Here is a 20824-nt window from a genome sequence, read left to right as displayed (position 1 = left end):
CTGTAATTACGCTGATGAGAATGGGTATTTCCAGTTCTCTTACTCTTTGGAATAATTCCAAAAATCCTTTGAGTAGGTATGCTATAGAAACTGAACTATGAGTAGATGAAGTAGTTAAGCAAATACACAGGGTTTCACAATAAACTCTAGTATAAAAGTAACAGAAAGCTGTAGTAAAGCAAAAAACATATGTACGTGTGTGTGTAATTATACGTGTGTGTGTGTGTGTGTGTGTATATGTACTTGATATAGGGAAATATAATGGAAAACAGTTGAGGACTTAAAAATTATATTCACGATTGTCATATGACATTTATCTTTTTTATTCCTAGACGTAAGCAATTATAACAAAGCAGGAATAAGCAGCAGCACTGGTCACATCTAAAGCTAGATGTGATCTGGTATCAATAGCCCAGAGTACAGGGAGATCTAGACATTTGAGCAACTCTACCCAGAATGCCAGCCAACCACAAACTCCATTCCTGGAATATAAATGTATCCATTCACTCCCTCTCATCAACTTCATTCACTCCCTCTCATCAACTTAACAGTCAGGCTTTCCACAATGTAACTGATTAACATATTCATTGTTCTTTTATGCTTTTGCCTCAGATTTTTACTTCTTTAGGGATCAAGGATATGTGAATAACTTAGCAAACAAATGCTCCTGAAAAAACCATCTCTGTAAAATATAAGTGGAACCAAAAGTGCCAGAATGAGTTTTTTTTTTTTACTATTTCAAGGGACCTACAAAAATGCTAAGGAAAACAAATCTATGAACCAGTTTTATTTTCACTTAACATGATTATATACATTCATGTGTCTAACAAGGTCTGCACTGTTACATTAAAAATACAGTACAATAACATTCAACATGAGGTACTTCATATTTATATATTTTTCCTTCATAAATAATGCTGTAAGCTACTGAATTCAAGCACTCTGATGCACAAGTGGCTAGTGTCTTGAATTAGCGAGCTTATTTAAACACCTTAAAAAAAAGACGGTTCAGTGCAACAGTTATGTAGAAATTAGACCATTTACTTAAATACTATATTAAGATATGCTTAAAGAATGTTACATTAGAACTGCTAGCCTAGCTCCCCTTATCCCCAGGATATAAACAATGACAAAGACTGCCAGGTACATTGGGAAAAGCATCTATAGGGCATTGTTCAATAAAGTTGCATTTATACACTACAGTTGCCCGCCTTGTCAGAACAATGGTTTCTAGTTTTAAAAGCTACAAAATTTGAGATTACCAAAGAAAATAAAGCAAGCACATTAGCCTTAATTCCATGTCACTGAAAATGCAGAAGGGAGAATAGGATTTAAAAGATAAAATTTTCTTGTTTTAAATACAACTTTCAAATTTAACCCACAGATCTTGGCACCAGCCAATCAGATGATGGATGGGTTTTGTTTTCTTTCTTTTTCAGGTGATAGCAATTAATATAAAATTAAGTTCTTCCACACCTAGTGTACAGGATCTCACGTGGCTCTCACCCAGCGGTTCCCCAGCCTCTGGAGGGCAGCTACTAACAGGAGCACTGACCATGGGTGTTACTGAATGAACAATCTTCACTCTAAGGTTATCACACCCATCGCCAACAACCTGATATGATGAAATTAGTGCTAAATAAAGTTTCTTCTCCTCTGGCTTAAAAATTAGTGCCTTCCAATTAGGTATATAGTCTACCAATTTGCAAGGTAACTATGAGTTACCGAAATGTTTAACCATAATTTATAAATAAAACCCTTTGTAGAAGTATTTTTTAAATTGAAAACGTACCTTTATTTCATAGTTTGCCAAAACTACTGTCATCTTGCTAATAAGAAATAATTGTTAGATAATTTTGGAAAGTTGTCCTGGGAATACTCATCTATAATCACCGTAATAGCTTTTGATCATCTACGCTAACAGACATAGGTAATGGTAAAGGTGATTAAAACATTTCCCATAATCCAGTGTTCTCCTCCATCAGGGAAGCCAGCCGAAGCGACAAGCCCATGTCTACAGGGGGAGAAGTGGCCCAGAAGCACAGGCAGTCACTCACTGGGGCCCGGCTGGGGCCAGCAGGGGGACCATTTCTGTCCCAGCCCTCACTGACCAGGCAGGGAGGAGACAGTTCCTGAGCTGGCACGCACCTGAACGCGCACGGGCACCCACGCACACACCCACCCCAGGACTAACCCCTGCTCCAGAGCCAGCTTCGGGCTCACAGAGCAGAAGAAGGAGGCGGCCAGTGACCACACTCTGGGTGGCGGGGAAGCCATCTCAGGATCACGCTGGGCAGAAAAGCTGCCCAGAAACACATGGATACTTCAACTGGGAGTGAACACAGTGGACACCACCAGGGTCACAGGCACTAAGCCAGCACAAGCCTTCGCTGAAGGAGAATGTTTTGATGAGCTTTTCCCTCCTTTGTTTACATTATCCGTGGACAAATAAGAGAGCTGGATGTGATGCTGAGGCAGTGAATATTAGGTATCACCAAGTCTATCGCTCTAGACCATTTTCTAAAAACCCTGCAGGCATATATTGGCACTTTAAGATGGCCAGAGGCCAGATTCTAGCAGTCCAGGAACAGGACAGAATTATAATTAACTAAGAAGATACAATGTGGTCAAAGTAGATCCGGTGAAATACATTACAGATTAAGAAAAAAAAATCAATGAATAAAATATCTCATTACATTAACATGTGGTGCTACAAAACTAATTGTTATTCCATTCATCTAAAGAATTGTTTGGTCCTCTTTTCATGGGAAAAAGGGAATAGGAATTCTATACAGTACAACTTTTGAAAACCAGCAAATGGCAGGGATCAGAAGCTAAGCAGGGAAAAGGGTCTGACTTTTTCAAACTCTGTATTATAATTTGCGATCAATTAAACTATCTGTCGTATGGGACTTTTTTAGGCTTCCTTTTAAAACCATTTTAGTTTAAATTAATAGGCCTGCAACTTTTTCCTAATGACAATAAAATTTTATAATTTAGTTACTTCTAAAAGAAGTCTCTGTACTGCAATATTCTGTCTTCTAAATTAAAAGAATATAAATCTGTCTGTAGCAAAAGTCATGACCTAAAACTTCCAATTTCTTACTTTACATTGACACTTTGCAGTTTAAAACTTAACAATCTTATGAATTTAGGATTTAAGAAAAAGCAATGCCCAAAAGTAAAATATTTAAAAGGAAATAAAATAAGAAGGTAAAGTGACTACTGTCTACTTTCTTAATTATTAATTACCAAGCAAAACGTCTTTCAAAATTGTACACTGAGGTTTATCTGTTTTTTGGGAAGTGAAGGGTTCTGTTTAAAAATAATTCTTGTTATTGTTATTTTAGACTATTTATTCCTATTTAAAATAAAGCCCAAAAGGGAATTTGAGGTGATCTGAAAATTGTCCTAAGAGGGACAAAACTGGGAGGTCAGTGGGGCAGTTGGAAAAGAACTCAAAATCTCCCCAGATGTATAGATCCAACTCTAAGAACCACAAGCCTTGATGAGAACTTGGCTCTTTTAGGCATAGAGTTAAAAGCTGAATGCTGCATTTTTGCCTGTACATAATTAAAAGGTTGAAAGAAATCAGAACCTGCCTACAGCTCCGTTCATTACAAACTACCTGCGCTGATTGCATATCTGCAGCTGAGCTAAGCATCAAGCAAGCAGGAGTGTGGTGTGCACCTCAGAGCCTGCACTGCTCCGGGAAGCGTGCTCAAGCGTAGAATATAAGTTCGGGGATCTGACCCCCCTGCACCCCAGTGCCGTTGGTGCTGTCCGACGAGCACTGGAACTGGACAGTGACTTTGCCACACTGAACTTCTGTCATGCCTTCCTGTCCAAAGTAGCTGAGCTCATTGCCGTCCAGGATCACGCTGGCCGTGTAGAAGGTGTCTGGCTCAATCTGCACCGGGTACTCGAACCACACGGGGAAGGTGTTGCTGGAGCCGTCTGAGAAGTACTTGCTCAAGTTCTGCCCCAGGACGACACCCTGCCGCTTGAGTTCGATCTTGGCACTGTACTCGGCTGAGCCGCAGCTGGAGCCGTACAGCCCGAAGCCCGCGATGAACACCCTCTTGTCGACGGCGAACTGGATGCTGTCGCAGCGGCCCCGGTAGCGCCACTGGTTGCTCCGGTAGGCGCACGACTGGAAACGGTGGCAGCGCTGCGGGACGAGGCCCTTGCGGGCTTTGCTCACGAACTGCAGCTCGGGCTTCTTGGCCGCGGTGTACCAAAGGAAGATGTCGTTCGTCTCGTTCAGAGTTAAGACTCCAGACTGTGCAGCACCGTTTGCAAAATCGTCCAGGGCCATGGTCGGGATGCGGATCAAGTAAAGCGCCTTCCCGAGGACCTTGCGCTTGTTTTCAATGCTCAAAGCCAGATCTTGTCGCTGGCATTCCACTTCAGCCCAGTTGAGAGCTGCCTCGAAAACCACAATTTCTTTGGCATTCAGAGTTTCCCTGCGGAGGATACTTTCTAGTGTCTGGAAGTCAATATCACAGAACCCCTCAGACTTGAGAGCGAGCTCGGCCTGGGCGTCGATCACCTCCCAGCACCGCTGGGTCAGGTCCGGTTCCTCAAACAGGCAGCTCTGGGACAGGAGGACACAGGCGTTCTTGGCGCTCAGGCTGGTCTCCAGGAAATTGACGCAGGCCCGGGCGAGGTGAGGGACGATGTACTTTTTGGCAGCATAAAGAGTGGCCAAGACTGTGTCAGCAGCCAAGTCAATTTCATCACAATAGATGTACCTGCAAGAAACAGCGCTGCATGTAAACGGAATTTTCACAAAAATGAGCGTGTCCAGTGAGAAAAGATGTAACTACTTTCAAGTTAGTTCCAAGAAAATCTTATGTAACAGTTATTACAAACATGATTAGACATTAAAACAACATCTGAAATACATTCATAAGTTATTAATATTTCAACTTAGTAGAAAGTTTGTATAAGTAAAGACATTAACTTCATGTAACCATTCTAGCCTCTATTTTAAAGCTACAAAATATAGAAGATACTAGAACATTCAAGAAAGGGCTGAAATCAAAAATAGTGAATATGAGGAAAAAATATAGCAAAATTCTATTATATATACTATACTATATTTAGTTAAAAATAACCCCTATATGTTTTAGGAGAAATATATGTATGTAGACTTACTTAAAAATTTTTCTGCAAATTCAGATGGAAACAAGTATCTTTAATATCAATACTGTAATGTTAGCAATGATTGCATCTTGACGCTTTTATATAAGAATGACTTGGATTTTCCTTAAACACAAAACAAAACCTGATCTTAAGATATTTTTCAAGTAGTTCCAAGTTCAATAGATTTTTAAATATGGGCTCCAATGCTATCTTCCGGTTAACTTTACATAGAATCCAACGCAGGCTTTGTATCTGGCTTTTTTTTTTAAACTCTAAATTCTTTCTTCTCCCCCACACATTCCTTCCACCTTCAGAATTAAAGAATACATTATTTCCAGATACACTTAATTAAAAAACAAAGTTAAGAAAGTCTAAGTATGCACTATTTGTGTGCTTCTGTGAAGTGTCCCCATTTCAGGAGATAAGACACTTCTTATTGTTTTGGGGGACAGTGTCAGTCTCCCAAGATGCTATGTAAAGATAGAAATCATCTGCTTCTTTTAGATGCTGTGGCTGACTAAGAGATAGTAATAACTGCACATGAGTAAAAAATACATACTAATAACATAATTAAAAAATGTTTCTAGCTACTTGCTGTGACATTTTCCTTACTGAAACACATGTAACAGGAAATAAGCAATAGCTTCTGTAACAAAGTACAAAAATATAAGGATGGCAATGAGAAAAATGACCACAATCATGAATGGAACCTGAATTTTTTCTCCCAGGAAGCCCTTACTCTTTTCTGATAGACTAAGCCAGCCACTGGCAAGATGGCAAGACTGCTCGACTAAATACCTGCAGCACCAGGACCATGGGGAGGATTCTGCAGCACGGTCAGCACTTTGTAGCTCTTACCCTAGAACTGGCAAATGAGCAGTCTTCCCTTTTTCTTGACAGCCCCCTTTCCAGTAGTACTGGCTACTCACCCACAATGCAGGGGTGAGAAAAACCTGGCCTCCACTATCCCAGGCAACTACACTGTGCTGATCAAGCCCAGCATGACAGTAAATGGCACCTGCTACATTTCTGATTCTTACCACTTTACGTGGACTGCTCATATAATTTTAAAAAGCTGTATCAAGATATATTCTAGGCAACACATTTATAAGAAAAGATGCCTGTCAAATGATGAATCAAATGGCTTAGGTGAAACGGAATTTTCTGACTCGTACTCGGGTTTCCTAATTATGTACATATATCTGCGGCAACACAACAGTCTACTTGACTACAGTGATGACAAAATGCCGAACTAGTGTCAGCATTCTCCTCTGCAACAGAAATAATGTCAAATATACAAAGCTAACTTCACTGGGGAAAAAAACAACACACAAAAATCGCTACAGGTAAAACTGAGTTCTGTATGTATATCTCTAAAACATTACCAAGGTCACAAAGTGTCTGTTCGTTAAAAGTAGCGGATTAGTTTATGTTTTGGTACTTCACGTGCTCACTTGCCTTTAATTTCCCTATCTCCCACTATGAAAGTTCTAGAGAGCAACAAATGGATTTCAAAACTATACTACACATAAAGAATTAAACACTTTAAAGTTCTGGAACTAACTATAATACTTATTTTTCAGTAGGCAGAAGACAATATATATCAGCATTTTAAATGTTTGTGGGATTACTGTCCAACTTGTTGAGCCAATGAATAATTTTTTTCAACAAACATTGTAATTTATTCCAGTGACTCAAAATCCCCACAGCAGCAGGTAACCTTGAACTCTGGTACACTTTGGTGTGCTAGAATAAGAATCAAGAAAAATCACCTAAACATTACTTAGAATAATCACTGGACCCTAACCACACAGTAGACTATCTCACTGTCCAGCACCAACACACGTCACAGAAGTGGATTCTATTTATCTGGTCAACATTTACTGGATTCTGAAAAAGACCCAGGAGAGAGAAAACTATTTTTAAATAAATTTATATCTTATAACTTTACATTTCTGTATGACCAATTTAAGTTTTTCTGAACATATCCATATACATCTATAGAAAATTATTCATCTTTCAAAAATTTCTCCTCTACTACAAAATGCAAATGTCTCTTATCCTTGAGAAATAGTATCTGACTTCATGTGACAGCATGTGTATGTATGTGTGCATCAAGATCAGACAATTTCAACAGATAATAAGTTTTATAATTGCTGATAGGAGACAAGAACTCCTAGAAAACCTAAAAACCTCCTAACTGGTAGTATTTAAATAATGTATATAATTTCTGGAATTGTGAAGCAAAAATATAATTTATGTCTTTTTAAAGACTTCTTCACACACAATACTTTCAGAGAGAACATGCTCTATTAGATAACACACCAGAAAGTTCTTTTTCTTTAATTATAAGTCATTAAAAATGAAATCACTATACGTGCCACTTGCCCCCAAATTCCATGTCAAGGTGTGATTGTAAACGCCTGCTTCATTCCACATGCTCCCCATGAAAGATGCACAGGAGTTTTCATCAAAAACACTTACAAGGTAAGCAGCATCCACTTTCTTCATCAGTCTCTCTTTTCTATTACCTGGAAGTTATACTTAACTGTGAAGCCATAAGAGCACAAAAACAGCATAAACAAACTCTTTCCAAACATACACAAGATGCTTACTTCAGCATAGCAAGAAAAGCAGCAGGGTCGACATCTGGTATACGGATTTCATCTTTGTCCTCGGCAAGTTCTCCGTAAAACATTGCATGGAAAACAGAGCTCCCAACAGCTAAAACATACTGTGGAGAAAGGGAAATCTTATTTCATGCACTAAATTGAAAACATTTTCAGCAAATCAATCCAGAAAAACAACTCTAAGCAATCAGCTTTAGTGGACACAGAGCACCTAACACCTGCTCTACTGACAAAGCCAAGGTACAGTGGATCTGGCCATGAAAGCAAAAGACAGAAGTTCACGCAAACCAGTCTCTATGCTGCTAATTATCAAGGCTTTAACAGACTGATGCTCAAGTTCCCTCATTATAAAATAAATAAAATAAAAGCTTATCTAACAGATTTCTCGGAGAAGGGTAAACATATGACTTTCCTAACCTATCACAACAACTTCCCATGACTGTAGAGTTAGGAGGGCATGTTTTTGTGTGAGACATAAAGCAGGGTAAAAGGAAACAAAGAAAAAAAATTAAGCGTGGCCAAGGCCCTCTGGAGACGCTGCGCTTTCTCTGTGATCGGGTGAAATACGCACTGCCTGCCATTGGCAAGCTGCCCACCCCAAGTTCCAGGCTCACGGAGAGGGTCCCTCTTTGTAAATCTCAGTACTAAACGAGTAATGCATCTGTTGCTTACTTTGTGTCCTGGCAACCGCTGAGTCCCACCTGGTGGCCCAACCACAAAATGTACATCTGCCATCAAATCATTATTGAACATCACTGCATTTCTGTAAACAGAGGCAATTCATTAATTCACAGCGTTTTAACACCCCCTCCCCAACATACAAAACCCACAAAAGATTCACAAGCTAAACAACAGTTTAATAACTTCAGGGTAAAGCTACAAATAAAGGTTCCAACTATACAACTGCGTCTGTAATCACTGCAAACACATGGAAGTAACTGAAGTTTTTTAAAAAAAAAGTTATCCAAACTTTTCTTTAGACTTAAGGACAAATAAAAGGTTTCTATCTTCTATAACCCACAGACACAACCCTGTCACCTAAATGTTACAGCTTACAAAAACATTTTTATCTAAGAGGAAAACAGCTGTACTATTCTGGAAAAGATACAAGGCAGTTTTCCATTACCAATAAAGCTTCTGGGAAAAGAGGAAACACAGATTTATGTTAAAATACATTACACGTTGTGCAAAAGCAGAAACTTCAACACAGGAAAACTTTTAAAGTAAATATGCTGGCCCGGCACTTACCTCTCTCTAATGGTGGGATAAAGACCCTGCCAATTCGGGGCTGGAATAAGGTTGTTGTTACTGAGATTCTGCTGGTGGTACTGCTGGACAGTGGTGCTGCTGGAGTTGGCTGGTTTTTTTCGGGGGAATATATCAGCAGCCATCTTCTTCTTCTTTTTAGTCTTCAAGGTAATTATTTCATAACAAACTGGAGGCAACTTGCTGCTGCTGCTGCTGCTACTGCTGCTGCTGCTACTGCTGGGATTTGTTTTCTTCGAGCTTTTCTTGGACCTGTTCTTTACCGTCTCTGGAAGCATCAAGAAGAAGGTGAGACATTTCATGTTCTTTTCCTTGTCATCTACCATGAGTACAGTAGGTCTCTCTTTATAGCGAGATATTCCAAATCGGTGTGAGCATCAAGGAAAAGAGGCTAGCACGAGCTAAGATGAGAGCAGAGACCAGCAAGCTGATATTTTGCTTCTTTTCTCAGCCGGGCAAGGTGACCTTTTTACTATGTTGAATTAGAAACTGGCTTTAAGTTTTATCCAGTACTGGGTCTGTTAAATACATCCCCAACATGATTCCTGTTTCTCTTATTTGCTCATAAAAATAACCCAGTTTCCTAGATCACCTGAAAATGCTACACTGCGGGAAGGTGACAGGCAGAGAGCCGTAGCACTTGTTTTCTGAATTAGGTTAGCAAGATGTGCTGGAGCCGCGTGAGTCTGTTCGGCCGGCTGAAGTTGTGTGGTGAATGGATCGGAGGAGAGTAGGTATTACAGCCCTGCAGATGGAGTCAGACAGCCAGTGCTCGGAGCCAATAGCTGAAGTCACCAGTCATGATTGGACCAAGCAAAACAGTGACACCTATTGTAGTGTGCATAGTTCTGATATTAAAGGAACAGCAGTTGCATTCTCTTGGCTACTATATTATTGTACATTTAAATAAGATAAACAACCTATGAGATATATTTGAAAACAGGAAGAGAAGAGTTTATGTCCACAGATTTTTCTTCAGTAGATGTGCATTTTTATTCCCCCAGTTAAACAAGCAGGGACTGATATCTACTCTGTTTCTAGTAAAATCTTTATCCCGGCAGCATTCTAGTACTTCAAACAAAATCTTCCATTCTACCAGCTAAAAGGGATTATTAATAGCAAAACCATATTAAACACATTTATTACAGCTTAATGGGAAGGAATGAAATTTTTCTTTTTCCTTTTTTAGTCTCTTTGAATGCAAGTTATAGTCTAGTACAAATAAGAGATGAGGTCATGTGTTCATTTTACCCCCCAGTGTTTTCTAGCTCCTATAATGATCTTTGACAGGAGTCCCAGATCACAAAATACTGTTAATTAGACTAAAATGATACCAGTAGGTTTAGCTGCACTGAAACATAAGACACATTCTGGATGTAAAAATAAGATTCAAATGAGACAAATCTGGTAATCAGTGTTTAAAGGTTGTAATTCACTAAAAATATGTGAAATGGGGCCCTGTTCAGGACTTCAAAAACATTCAACCTAAATGTTATGGTTACATTTAGCCTCATCACAGTTTTAAAGAATGTAATTCACAAATTCTAACACAAAACCAATAATAAGGCTACCCAAAATGATACATGCTGCACAGTTAAGATGCAAACAGGTTCTCTCGGCTTTGAATCAGAACAGTACTAACTACTACATGGTTTTTATAGATGTGAATCCTCCAACGTTTCTAGCTTTGCTGAGTAAGGAAAAACCAAAACACCTGCTGCAGGTTCCACACATGCACATACATTTCTAGGGGGGCCTAATGAGGAGAATGAAGCACTATCACTCCTGCTGGCTTGAAGGGCAGCAGCCACGTGCTGCCCCCACCTGATGCACCTTCACGACCACAGCCCTGCTTGCTGCACCACATCCATCTGAATAATGAGTTCCTGAGAGCGAGGGCCCAACAAATGGGAGCTTTGGTTGCTGTTATAACCGACAATCTACTAAAGATAAAACAACTAAAATCAGACTTTAAATCCCTGGGACCTGGAATCACTAAACTGAACCAAGGAATATCCTCTTTAGTGTCATCATTATTATTCTTAAACCTGTTTACAAAGCCACTGCAGGACAGACTGTGTGCAAAGAGAACCATGGTCTTTAGCACAGGTTGTTCACCCCCATTTCGTACAAAGCCTGAAGTGCCACGTATTTACTACAAGTACCGTATTCCCAGTCATAGGGCTAACACACACACACACACACACACACACACACACACACACACACTTCCAATTGCCTGCAGACACACTTCACCACACAATGTGTGTGTGTGTGAGAAACAGAGAGAAAGAAACACACGGAGAAAGGCACAAAGAAGAAACAAGTGAGTTCCTATTAGAGCTAACTTTTCAGAATATGATTAAAACCAAAGGATTTCTCTCCTGCTCAAGTGCTACTGAACTTCCTGACCAACACCATCCTAGGAAAGTCCCCAGGACAGGGAGCTCCTTTTGACTGGGATTAATTCCCTGTGTACTTCTAACAAACCTAGTAGCCGGCTCCTTCAGGTCGGAAGTAATCAATTAGAATGGAAGGGAAATGAAGGGTTTTGAGACAGACTTACCAGCAGCTGGAAAGCCAAAACAGACAAAAAGCATTAAAGACAGACACAATAACTTAGAAGTTTTGTGGTTTTTATTCATTTTGCATATAGTTCAACACCCTTTACCAGAAGCCTCCAAAAAACACTGTTCTTATACCGCTAGAATAAAGGAAAAAGTGCACGTAATAGTTTAAGAAAGAAAATTATATAATATTTTAGAAAATGTTCTTTATAAAATTCAGTTTCAGTTATTTAGAAAATTAAGTTTTGTGGAGAAGCTTGGAAATATTTATTAAACTGGAATCACCTAGAACAGTGCTGCAAAAAGGGGCCTTGTCCTTATTCATGGATGTGAGGACCGATGAGCACGGCTGTTTTAAAGACATTTTTTTTTTTTTGCGGTACGCGGGCCTCTCACTGTTGTGGCCTCTCCCATTGCGGAGCACAGGCTCCGGACGCGCAGGCTCAGCGGCCATGGCTCACGGGCCCAGCCGCTCCGCCGCACGTGGGATCCTCCCGGACTGGGGCACGAACTCGTGTCCCCCGCATCGGCAGGCGGACTCTCAACCACTGCGCCACCAGGGATGCCCTAAAGACATGTTTTTAACTACAAAAAAGAATCCAGTTTTTTAAAAAACAAGAAAGATATTTTAATTTTTGTAGCCAATTTGGAAAGGCATGAAAATGTGAATAAAATCAAGACAATGAAAAGCTTACTGAGAGCCACCGTTTCTTCCCACGATAATAAGACAGTTAATATAAGGTCCCTGCTACTGCACGTGTGGTCGAAGGAGCAGCAGCAGCAGCACCTCCTGGGAGCCTGTTAGAACCCATGGCCTCAGCCAGACTCTGCATCAGGATCTGTATTTTAATAAAACTCTCCAAGTAATCTATATTACATTCAAGTTTGAGAAAACCTCATACACACGACTAAGGGAATGTTACAAGGTCTTCCCAATGTTCCGGTATCAACATCTGGAGCCGCGTTTCACATTCAAGTAAATGGACAAATAATTAAAAATAATTTAATTTTGAACCTTCATGTCTTGTTCTGAAATTCTGATCAGCCCCTAAGTGTCAAATTCTATGATTCAGATGTGTAGACAGCCAACTGAGAGGTCCCCAAATATTTTTCAATTTTTAGGAAAAGAAGCTCAAGCCCAAATTATTTTAAAGGGCAGTGACAGAGACAATTAGTGGGAAAAATAAAGGATTAAAAAATGCCAAGTGTGAAACAGATGAACCACCTAATATTTTAAAATAATCTACTTCAAATTCTATTTCAAAAAATTAGCACTGTGGTACAGCACAATTAGCGATCAAATAGTCTAGTTCAGTCCTGGCTCAGCCACTAAAAATTAAAGAGCTGTGTGTGTGTGTTGGGAGGGGGAGGGAGGGAGAGTGTCGGAACACATCATTTAGCCTTTAAAGCGCCTACACAATGAAGAGGTTCATCCAGAATTGATGAGTGTTTCTCAAACTTTACCCTCAATCCACAGTAAGAAATCCATTTTGTATTCAGACCCGGTACTAACACCCACAAACACATATATCTATATACAGATGGAAAGAAGGTCACAAAACAAAACTTATGCTTAGCATGTTATGAAACACTCTGGTATTTTCTGTTTTATTCTTTTCTTTTTAATGTTGGTTTTGATACAGTCCATTGATTTCATGACCACAGTTTAAGTAACACTGGTCTAGATTATTTCCAAGGACTTTTAAGGCTTAACATCCTAGGGTTCTTTCCTATCAGGAATTTGGACTAGGGGCCACTAGACAAGGAAGAAGGCAAGGCTGCATCAACTTAATGGAGCCCATGAAACAAACCCCTCAAATCTCATGCAAAATTGGGAGTCTGCATTTATTTTTCTGGAAAGAGAAGCCATATCTGTCTTTCAGAGTAATTCATGATGCAGAACATAATAAAATGTTATGGAAATCACAGATTAATTTGAATAGTCAAAATATTCATTGTATCATTTTATTTTCTGCTTTCATTTCTATAGTCTATCTCATTAAACACAAATTATGGCTTCTTTCCCCCCCTTGAAATTAAATATAAATAGTTAAAATCCCATCTATTGAATCTGTAACCCATAAACATCACCCACTGGGTTGAAGAATAAAGAATACCAGTCTGGTATCTACTGTCAAATTTCACGTCTAAAATTTCTTTCTGGCTAGCATACCACTTGTTCCTACACGTCCTGAATTTTAAAGCTGTTATGAGACATGGTTAATTTGCCCTATTAAAGTAAATAACTAGGTGAAGTCAAGAAGCCCATCAATCTTTTATGAAAGTATTCTCAAAATACAAACATGCTGATCATGCAGTGTATTAGGTGTCGGGCATGCAATGGTGAGCAAGATTGGGAACCAAGCTTAAAAGGTTAGCGAATAGCAGTGGATTTCAGATAATTTTATAACTGCCGGAAAGTTCAATCACCTTTATCTCTTCCCATTCAATTCCCCATAATAATAAAATTATGAACAAAATTAAGCTCACTTAGATCAAATCATCCTCTTCACCACTGGAAGGTTTGCCAGACATCCGGTCTTTATTTGGTATTACAGAATCTTGTTTATTCAGTTTGGGGACTTGAGTAAGGTTTGGAACTAAAAGGGACTATAGAAATCATTTAATGCAACTCTGTCCCACAGATAAGGTAACTAGGGGTCCAGAAGATTACGGGATTTGTGAAAAGTCCACAGTTAGGTTGTGGGGCAATGTCCAGACTAGAGTGCAGATTTCCTGACTGCTTGCTTAATTGTGTCTGTTCCACTCGCTCTAGTTTTCACCCACAGTAATTACCCCACAATCTTATGTAATGCTTTATCTTCATATTTCTAATCTACTTCAAAAGAAAAACACACGTCCGAATTTACAGATATGAAAACCATGAACATATATATACTCTGTACCCTGCAGGAAGCAACTGCTAGAAGAATGGGAGGACACTTTCTGGGAAGAAACGGAGAGGAACTGTAACAGGAAGGAACACAGGAGCGCAGCAGCCATGAGGAAGCCACTCAAAACCAGAAGAGGCTCTCCAGTAAAATGAAAATTAGAAAGCCAGCCATTCATGGTTAATACCAACAAATGCGATGTCAACAACTAACAATGCTGGCAACTCTTGTTTAACTTGCTCCAACCTTGCACTCCTTGTCTGGACTTGTATTTGGTTTACTACAAGACACCTAAACAGCTACAGGGTGGACACCTCCAGAACCTAACAGAGGAGAATAATATAACCTGATAAATTATGATGGAAGAGTGTTTTGGTTTTGCTTATCTTTCTCTTCAGTACTGAGCGAAAGTTATGTTTTGATCTGGGAGGTATAAAACGTAAGTGACAAAATGGTGGCAATCCCTAAAGATAGCAACAGTTGCTGGAAAACAGACTATATGCATGTTAAATTTGGAAACAAATACAGTCAAGCGCTGGCAGCACCGTATAGTGGGAAAAAAAGAGCCAATAACTAGCGAACCTAGGGTTAGTTACTTAGAATCTGTAAACCTCATTCTACTCATCTGCCAAATGGGGTGATTCTACCTAGCTCATCCTTTTCAGGTTTCTCCTGAAGGCAAGATTACATGTTTGTGAAAGCACTTTGATAGAAGTTGAAAACGCTCTGCAAAGGTAAACTTCCACTATTAGTAACAATTGTACCCAAAGCAGGAAATATTCGTGATACAATTTTCCAAAACACAAAAACCCAAAGATTCATCTGGCTCCCTGCCCTCCTAATCTTCCTGGCTTACAGCTACTGACATTTCATCCATCTGCAGGCTTGCTCCAGCCCCACCAAGCAGGCTCCGGTTTGCTGGGGCTCTTGTTCAGATTTTGCAGGTGAGGTTCAATAATCAAGATCTCTGTTGTGCATTGTGATCAGGTCCCACACAATGCCAGGTGTGCACCTGGAACCCACATTCCAGGCTGGGTGTCCACTGGACTTCAAGGCCACCTGTTGGTGGATACCCAGCTGTACCCACCTCCTGAGAGAGCCCAAAGTGGCAATTAGTCCAGAGCCACCCAGCAATGTCTACATTAGCAACTCAATTTGGCCTCTCAACAATGACCCAATTTGAATTCTAGCACCAAGGGCGATGATAACTAAGACAAACACTTGGGCAAGGCATGCCTCTGTGTGGCTGGAGGGATGAGGCTCATGGGCTGTTTCACTGAGTCATTTCCTATTCACCACACAAAGTTCCAGTTAACCTTAAAATTGTACATTAAATTTGGAAAAAATGCCCAAAGGTAGAATGTGACAATTCTTTGAAGGCAGGAACAACGATTCTTTTAAAATTTCATGTAGCAGTTAACATGATATTTGATGATTATAGCTATGTCTATGGGTACCTTGTTTGGACTATTAAACAACTCAGCTAAATGCCGTATCATTCTCTATCATGTGTTAAATGAGGTGATCTTGAGAGGAACATATAAAATATATCATATGAGATACTCTAATGATAGGTATTTAAAAAAATACTATAAATTCTTTCGTAAAGTTTAAGATCCTTTAGTAAACAAGATAATCAATTGCTAATTTTTATATACTCTGAGTGATCTCATGTTAAGTTTCCTTGTGTGTGAAAGTTGTTGACTACACAATATCTCTTATCGTTTCCAATTCTAGATTTCTAGAATTAAAGAATCTGTATAATGTTTGTTAGAAATAATGATTTATTTAATATAATTTTCTTTATATCTTAATATTATGATTATAACCAAAACCCAACTAAAATTCTATGTATGTATATATAGACATGTGCCACATTTAATTGGTTATAAGATTCCTTTTTCCCCCCCACTGCAACATTTTAACATCTCTGAAATTGGGCTGAATCTTACAATTGATGGCATTTTATGAGTATAACTTCAGGCTCCTCCCCTTTCTCACTGGTACATAAAATAAAGGCATACCTTACAATTGATGGCACCTTACAATCAGTGAAATAAGGTAAAATATATATAATTCAACAGAAAAAAAGGGCTCTCTTCTTTAGGTTGGTTAATTATTCCCCTAACCAGGCAAGATGCCGGCTCAGAATTCTGGCTGAACTACATTAGAATAATTGAGCTTTCATCAACCAGTCATTTGATAAAGTATATAATCACAATTCTCAATTGAGACTGCTACTATGACAACCGATGATATGGTAAAAAGTCTACATGGAAATTCCAAAATGAGAATTTCCATTGCCAGGACTGGTAAGAGTTTCAGCATTAATACAATGTATTTCTCCTAAATTCTCATGGCACACAACTATACATGTACTTAAAACTCCTTAATAGAAGCCTATTAACTGGGTAATATTTGCTAAAGATATTTTATCAATCAATCAATCAAAGATTTATTAACCTACAACAATGTGATACATAGGTTAAACCTGGAGCTAAATGACTCCTTTGAAATTATTAATAATTTTCAAACAAATAGAATCAACATTAAAATATTAGTTTTAAGAGGGAGAAATATTATTATCATATTACAATGATCCCATTATATGTATGACTTTCTCCTAGGTACTTGAAAACAATTTATCCAAAGAAAAGTAAAACCAGGCCTCAGGAGGTCTCTTCTGAGAAGGCCCGAAGGGGGGCTGTTCTGACCCAACAGAGGACATTAAACCTATTGGAAATTCTGGAAAGAAGGACTCTGCCTGACCACAGCTGCGGCTTTTTCCAGGTCGGCTGTTGGCTTTAGTTGACAGAGGAGGAAAATATGTTTTAGTCAAATAAAAAATATTTTTCATAGATATTTTTTACTTTGCCTAGTATATTTTTTTCTGATATTAGGAAGATAATAACCAAACTCATCTCTACACTCAGATCATTAAAATCCAAAGGCTCTCTTCACTTACGTACTTAACCAAAGAATGTCTGGCTTTATTTGATAAAGCCACACTTTTCCAATGAGCACATGGAACAGGAAGAAAAAATCCTGACCACCTTCAAACCAACCTTCACACCATTCTATATCAGTCCTGTTTATTAACAGGGTAGATGTAACAAACCAATTTCCCCAACATCTACAACTTAGTGAAAAAGCTCTGCAAGATAAAACAAGAGTCCCAAACATAAGTCACTTTACTGTGCGTTTGCCCTCAGTCACTCAGGGGCACTTAGAAATGAGCACTGCTCTCCTCTCCCTCAACATAGTACAGCCCCCCAAAACACTTGAGGGAATGATATACATTATCTTACACTAAAAAATTTTATCACTGTAAAATCAGTAGGATAGTTTTGTTAAAGGCAAGGCGAGAGAAAAACAAGAACCAAAAAGCTTTAATTTCCTATTTTAGCAAAGTCACATAGAAAAGACAAGTTACCAATTTTGTGTTTTGACTATCACCATACACGTATCCACAAGAGCCTTAGTTAATTACTATTTAATGAAACGCCTTCCTTCATTTTTACAATGTATGTGACTAGAATGAAATATAGTTATTTTAAGCAAACAATACAAGATCTAAAAATAAGAGATCTGCTATACTGAGAGAAATTGTGCTACAGGAAAACACAAACACATCTGAAATTATCAGGCATCTTCAAACCCAATTTTTCATATATCCTTTCTAGAGTAGAGACCACCAAATGAAAATGAAAAAAGCACATACATTTCTAAACTGAGTCACAAAAACATGTTCTAACAAAAAAATCCAAGTAGAATTAGAAGCCTGTGATGGAGGGTTATTATAGAAACCAGCTTCTGGCAAAAACTCAAAGTAAAATCTGTTTTAAGTCCAAATAAAAAAATATGTTTTACGCTACTTTTAATTAGCTTTAAAGTCTACAATTCCCCATGATTGTTGTGAAGGACACAATATAAAGGCACACTGTACTGTAAACGTTGGCATAACCTTAACTATATCAACACCAAGTAACATTCAGAGACGACCACCATTTGCTGCAGGAAATAATTATTTGGCACCAATAAAGTACCCCTTGTTGCTTCTATCTCTCATGCTGTTCTAACCAGAATAAAAGTTGAGGGGTTTCTATACAGAGTTTCATTGCATGTGTCAGAACTAAGAAAATGAGGTACTTTAAACAAAAATTCAATTCTAATAATATATTTAGCAAGTTTTCTTTTTGTTTGTTTTTTTAATTAAGAGCTACTATAGAAGTAGGTCAGTACAACTGCCCGGAGGTATAGTATAAAATTTAGTTGCTCATAAAATAATGCTCAAGTAAGTTTCATTTAGAAAGTCAAGACTATTCGTGAAAATATGTTCTCAAATATGGGTTTCCCCAATCTCTGCATCACACGACAATAGGTAGACAGTATTTACATGTTTACCTAAGTAAAATGAGTAGATTAAAAGCATTCGAGTCAAAAATATATCTTCGAAAAGTGGCCACTCAACTATTAGTGCTCCAAATTTTTTAAGTAACACTCAGAGAAGCAATGGTTTTACCACAATCAAGAACTGCCTAGACTCATACAAGATCCATGGTATTGATGATGACTGGAACCAAACCAATGAAGAGTTGACAGTCTCTGAAAAGGGTGATCAAAATTAAAGGAGTCAGGTCTCTGCATAAGCATTTTACTAGCCAGCTGTAGGGATGCCATGATCCACTGAGAGTTCAGTACAGGAGACCTGGTTGATGTCAGTATTTGTTTAATGTAATACTCTCTCATAAAATTTAAAATATGGCATAAAAAGGAAATGAAAAGGGGTATTTATTAAGTGGCATGTGGCCAAGTTTTTAAAATTAATTAATTCATTTATTTTTGGCTGCATCAGGTCTTCATTGCTGCACGCGGGCTTTCTCTAGTTGTGGCGAGCGGGGGCTACTCTTCGTTGCAGTGCATGGGCTTCTCATTTTGGTGGCTTCTCTTGTTGTGGAGCACGGGCTCTAGGAGTGCGGGTTTCAGTAGTTGTGGCTCGCGCTCTAGAGCGCAGGCTCAGTAGTTGTGGCACACGGGCTTAGTTGCTCCGAGACATGTGGGATCTTCCCAGGCCAGGGCTCGTACTCGTGTCTCCTGCATTGGCAGGCAGATTCTTAACCACTGTACCACCAGGCGAGTCCCAGCATGTGGCCAAGTCTTAACAAACTACTCTGTGCTGCTCTTCCTAAAGAGGTTACCATGTGAAAGGAGGATGGTCTCACCTGTTGCTTCAGCATGCTAGGAGTGCAGACCAAGCATCTATCTAGAAGAAAAAAGAAGAAATTCTGTCTCATCTTTCTCAGCGAGAGGAAGCCACACAGTTTGCAGTGCATTCTGGTCTCCATGACCTGACTCCAAGCCCTGTGACTTGTACTCCTCATTCACTCACTTTGCAAACAAGACTATTCCTGAACTGAAATGAGCCCACTGCCTCCCGCCATCCTCCCTGCCCTCTCTTCCTTACAGCCCACCTGTCAGAAGCCTACCTATCCTTCACAATGCAGTCCACAGACACCTCTACAAGGAAGGTTTCCCAGCCTCTCCAGGCTGCACTTTCCCACATTTCATCCTGCCTTAGGTGGTCTGACTAGGTGAGTTCTCCAAGGGCCTCATCTCCATGCCTCCCAACAAGAGATAAAAGCACCACACTCACACCTGGCTTACAATCATTCTGTAACAGGAACGATCAAGTCCAGCACTTATAAGTCCATCTAGAACCTTAGATTGCATTGTGGAGTGCAACTGGTCCTGGGCTAACATGGTCTGAAACTGAGGGCTGTCAAGTTTCCAGCTGTCCGAAATGCAGGTTTACACGAGGTACAGTGGTAAAGAACTGAGACATCTGTGAACCGTGTCCTGAGGCTTCCCGAACATGTCTAAGCACAAACGTGGTTTTATAACATTGCATCCATCTAGCATCTAGTCCAACTGAAAATACTAAAGCACGACTTAAAGCAAGTCCCCATAGGTGCTCAGAGCAAGGCTTCGCTTCATTAGAGTCTAAAATTTAATAGATATTCGCATAGTCAGAGAGAAGTATGGGCTAATGAGGAGCAAGACTCAGTTACCCAGGACAAAGCTGCCTTTATCAACTGGTCTCAATTCATGGCCTGGCGTATTTATTTATAGCACCAGTAGAGAATTTTAGTGATTTAATGAACTAGAAAGGATAATAAATTCTCAGCAATTCACTTGAAAGGAGGAAAGCAGTCATATGAATAATCTTAAAAAATGGATAATTAAGAAGACTTTTATATGTGGCTTTGAAACGTGTTTCGTCTGTACTTAACGCTGAATGCAAGAATTTCTACTACATTAGACA

At 39.2% G+C, this 20824-nt stretch overlaps 1 protein-coding gene across 4 annotated transcripts in view; it reads right to left on the bottom strand.

The window, feature by feature from the left end:
* Positions 1-784: 784 nt before the first annotated feature.
* The window catches only part of BTBD3 (BTB domain containing 3), a 38922-nt gene continuing 18882 nt past the window's right edge, over positions 785-20824 (bottom strand). The window contains exons 2-6 of one of the 4 annotated variants that reach the window (XM_033440319.2): positions 19725-19765; positions 9027-9312; positions 8451-8541; positions 7764-7882; positions 785-4754 (exon numbers count right to left, since the gene is read on the bottom strand). In XM_033440319.2, the coding sequence (XP_033296210.1) occupies positions 3722-4754; positions 7764-7882; positions 8451-8541; positions 9027-9169 (1386 nt within the window). In that variant the 5' untranslated portion in view covers positions 9170-9312; positions 19725-19765 and the 3' untranslated portion in view covers positions 785-3721. Of the gene's footprint in view, positions 4755-7763; positions 7883-8450; positions 8542-9026; positions 11993-19724; positions 19766-20824 lie in introns of those variants that run through there. The other 3 variants (XM_004276473.3, XM_033440320.2, XM_004276474.3) reach the window with 3 other exon arrangements.

The sequence above is a fragment of the Orcinus orca genome, chromosome 16 (assembly GCF_937001465.1).
Source record: "Orcinus orca chromosome 16, mOrcOrc1.1, whole genome shotgun sequence".
NCBI classification, from domain to species: Eukaryota; Metazoa; Chordata; class Mammalia; order Artiodactyla; family Delphinidae; genus Orcinus; species Orcinus orca.
Note: the sequence above shows the minus strand (reverse complement) of the source record. Positions and strands in the feature narration are given on the sequence as shown.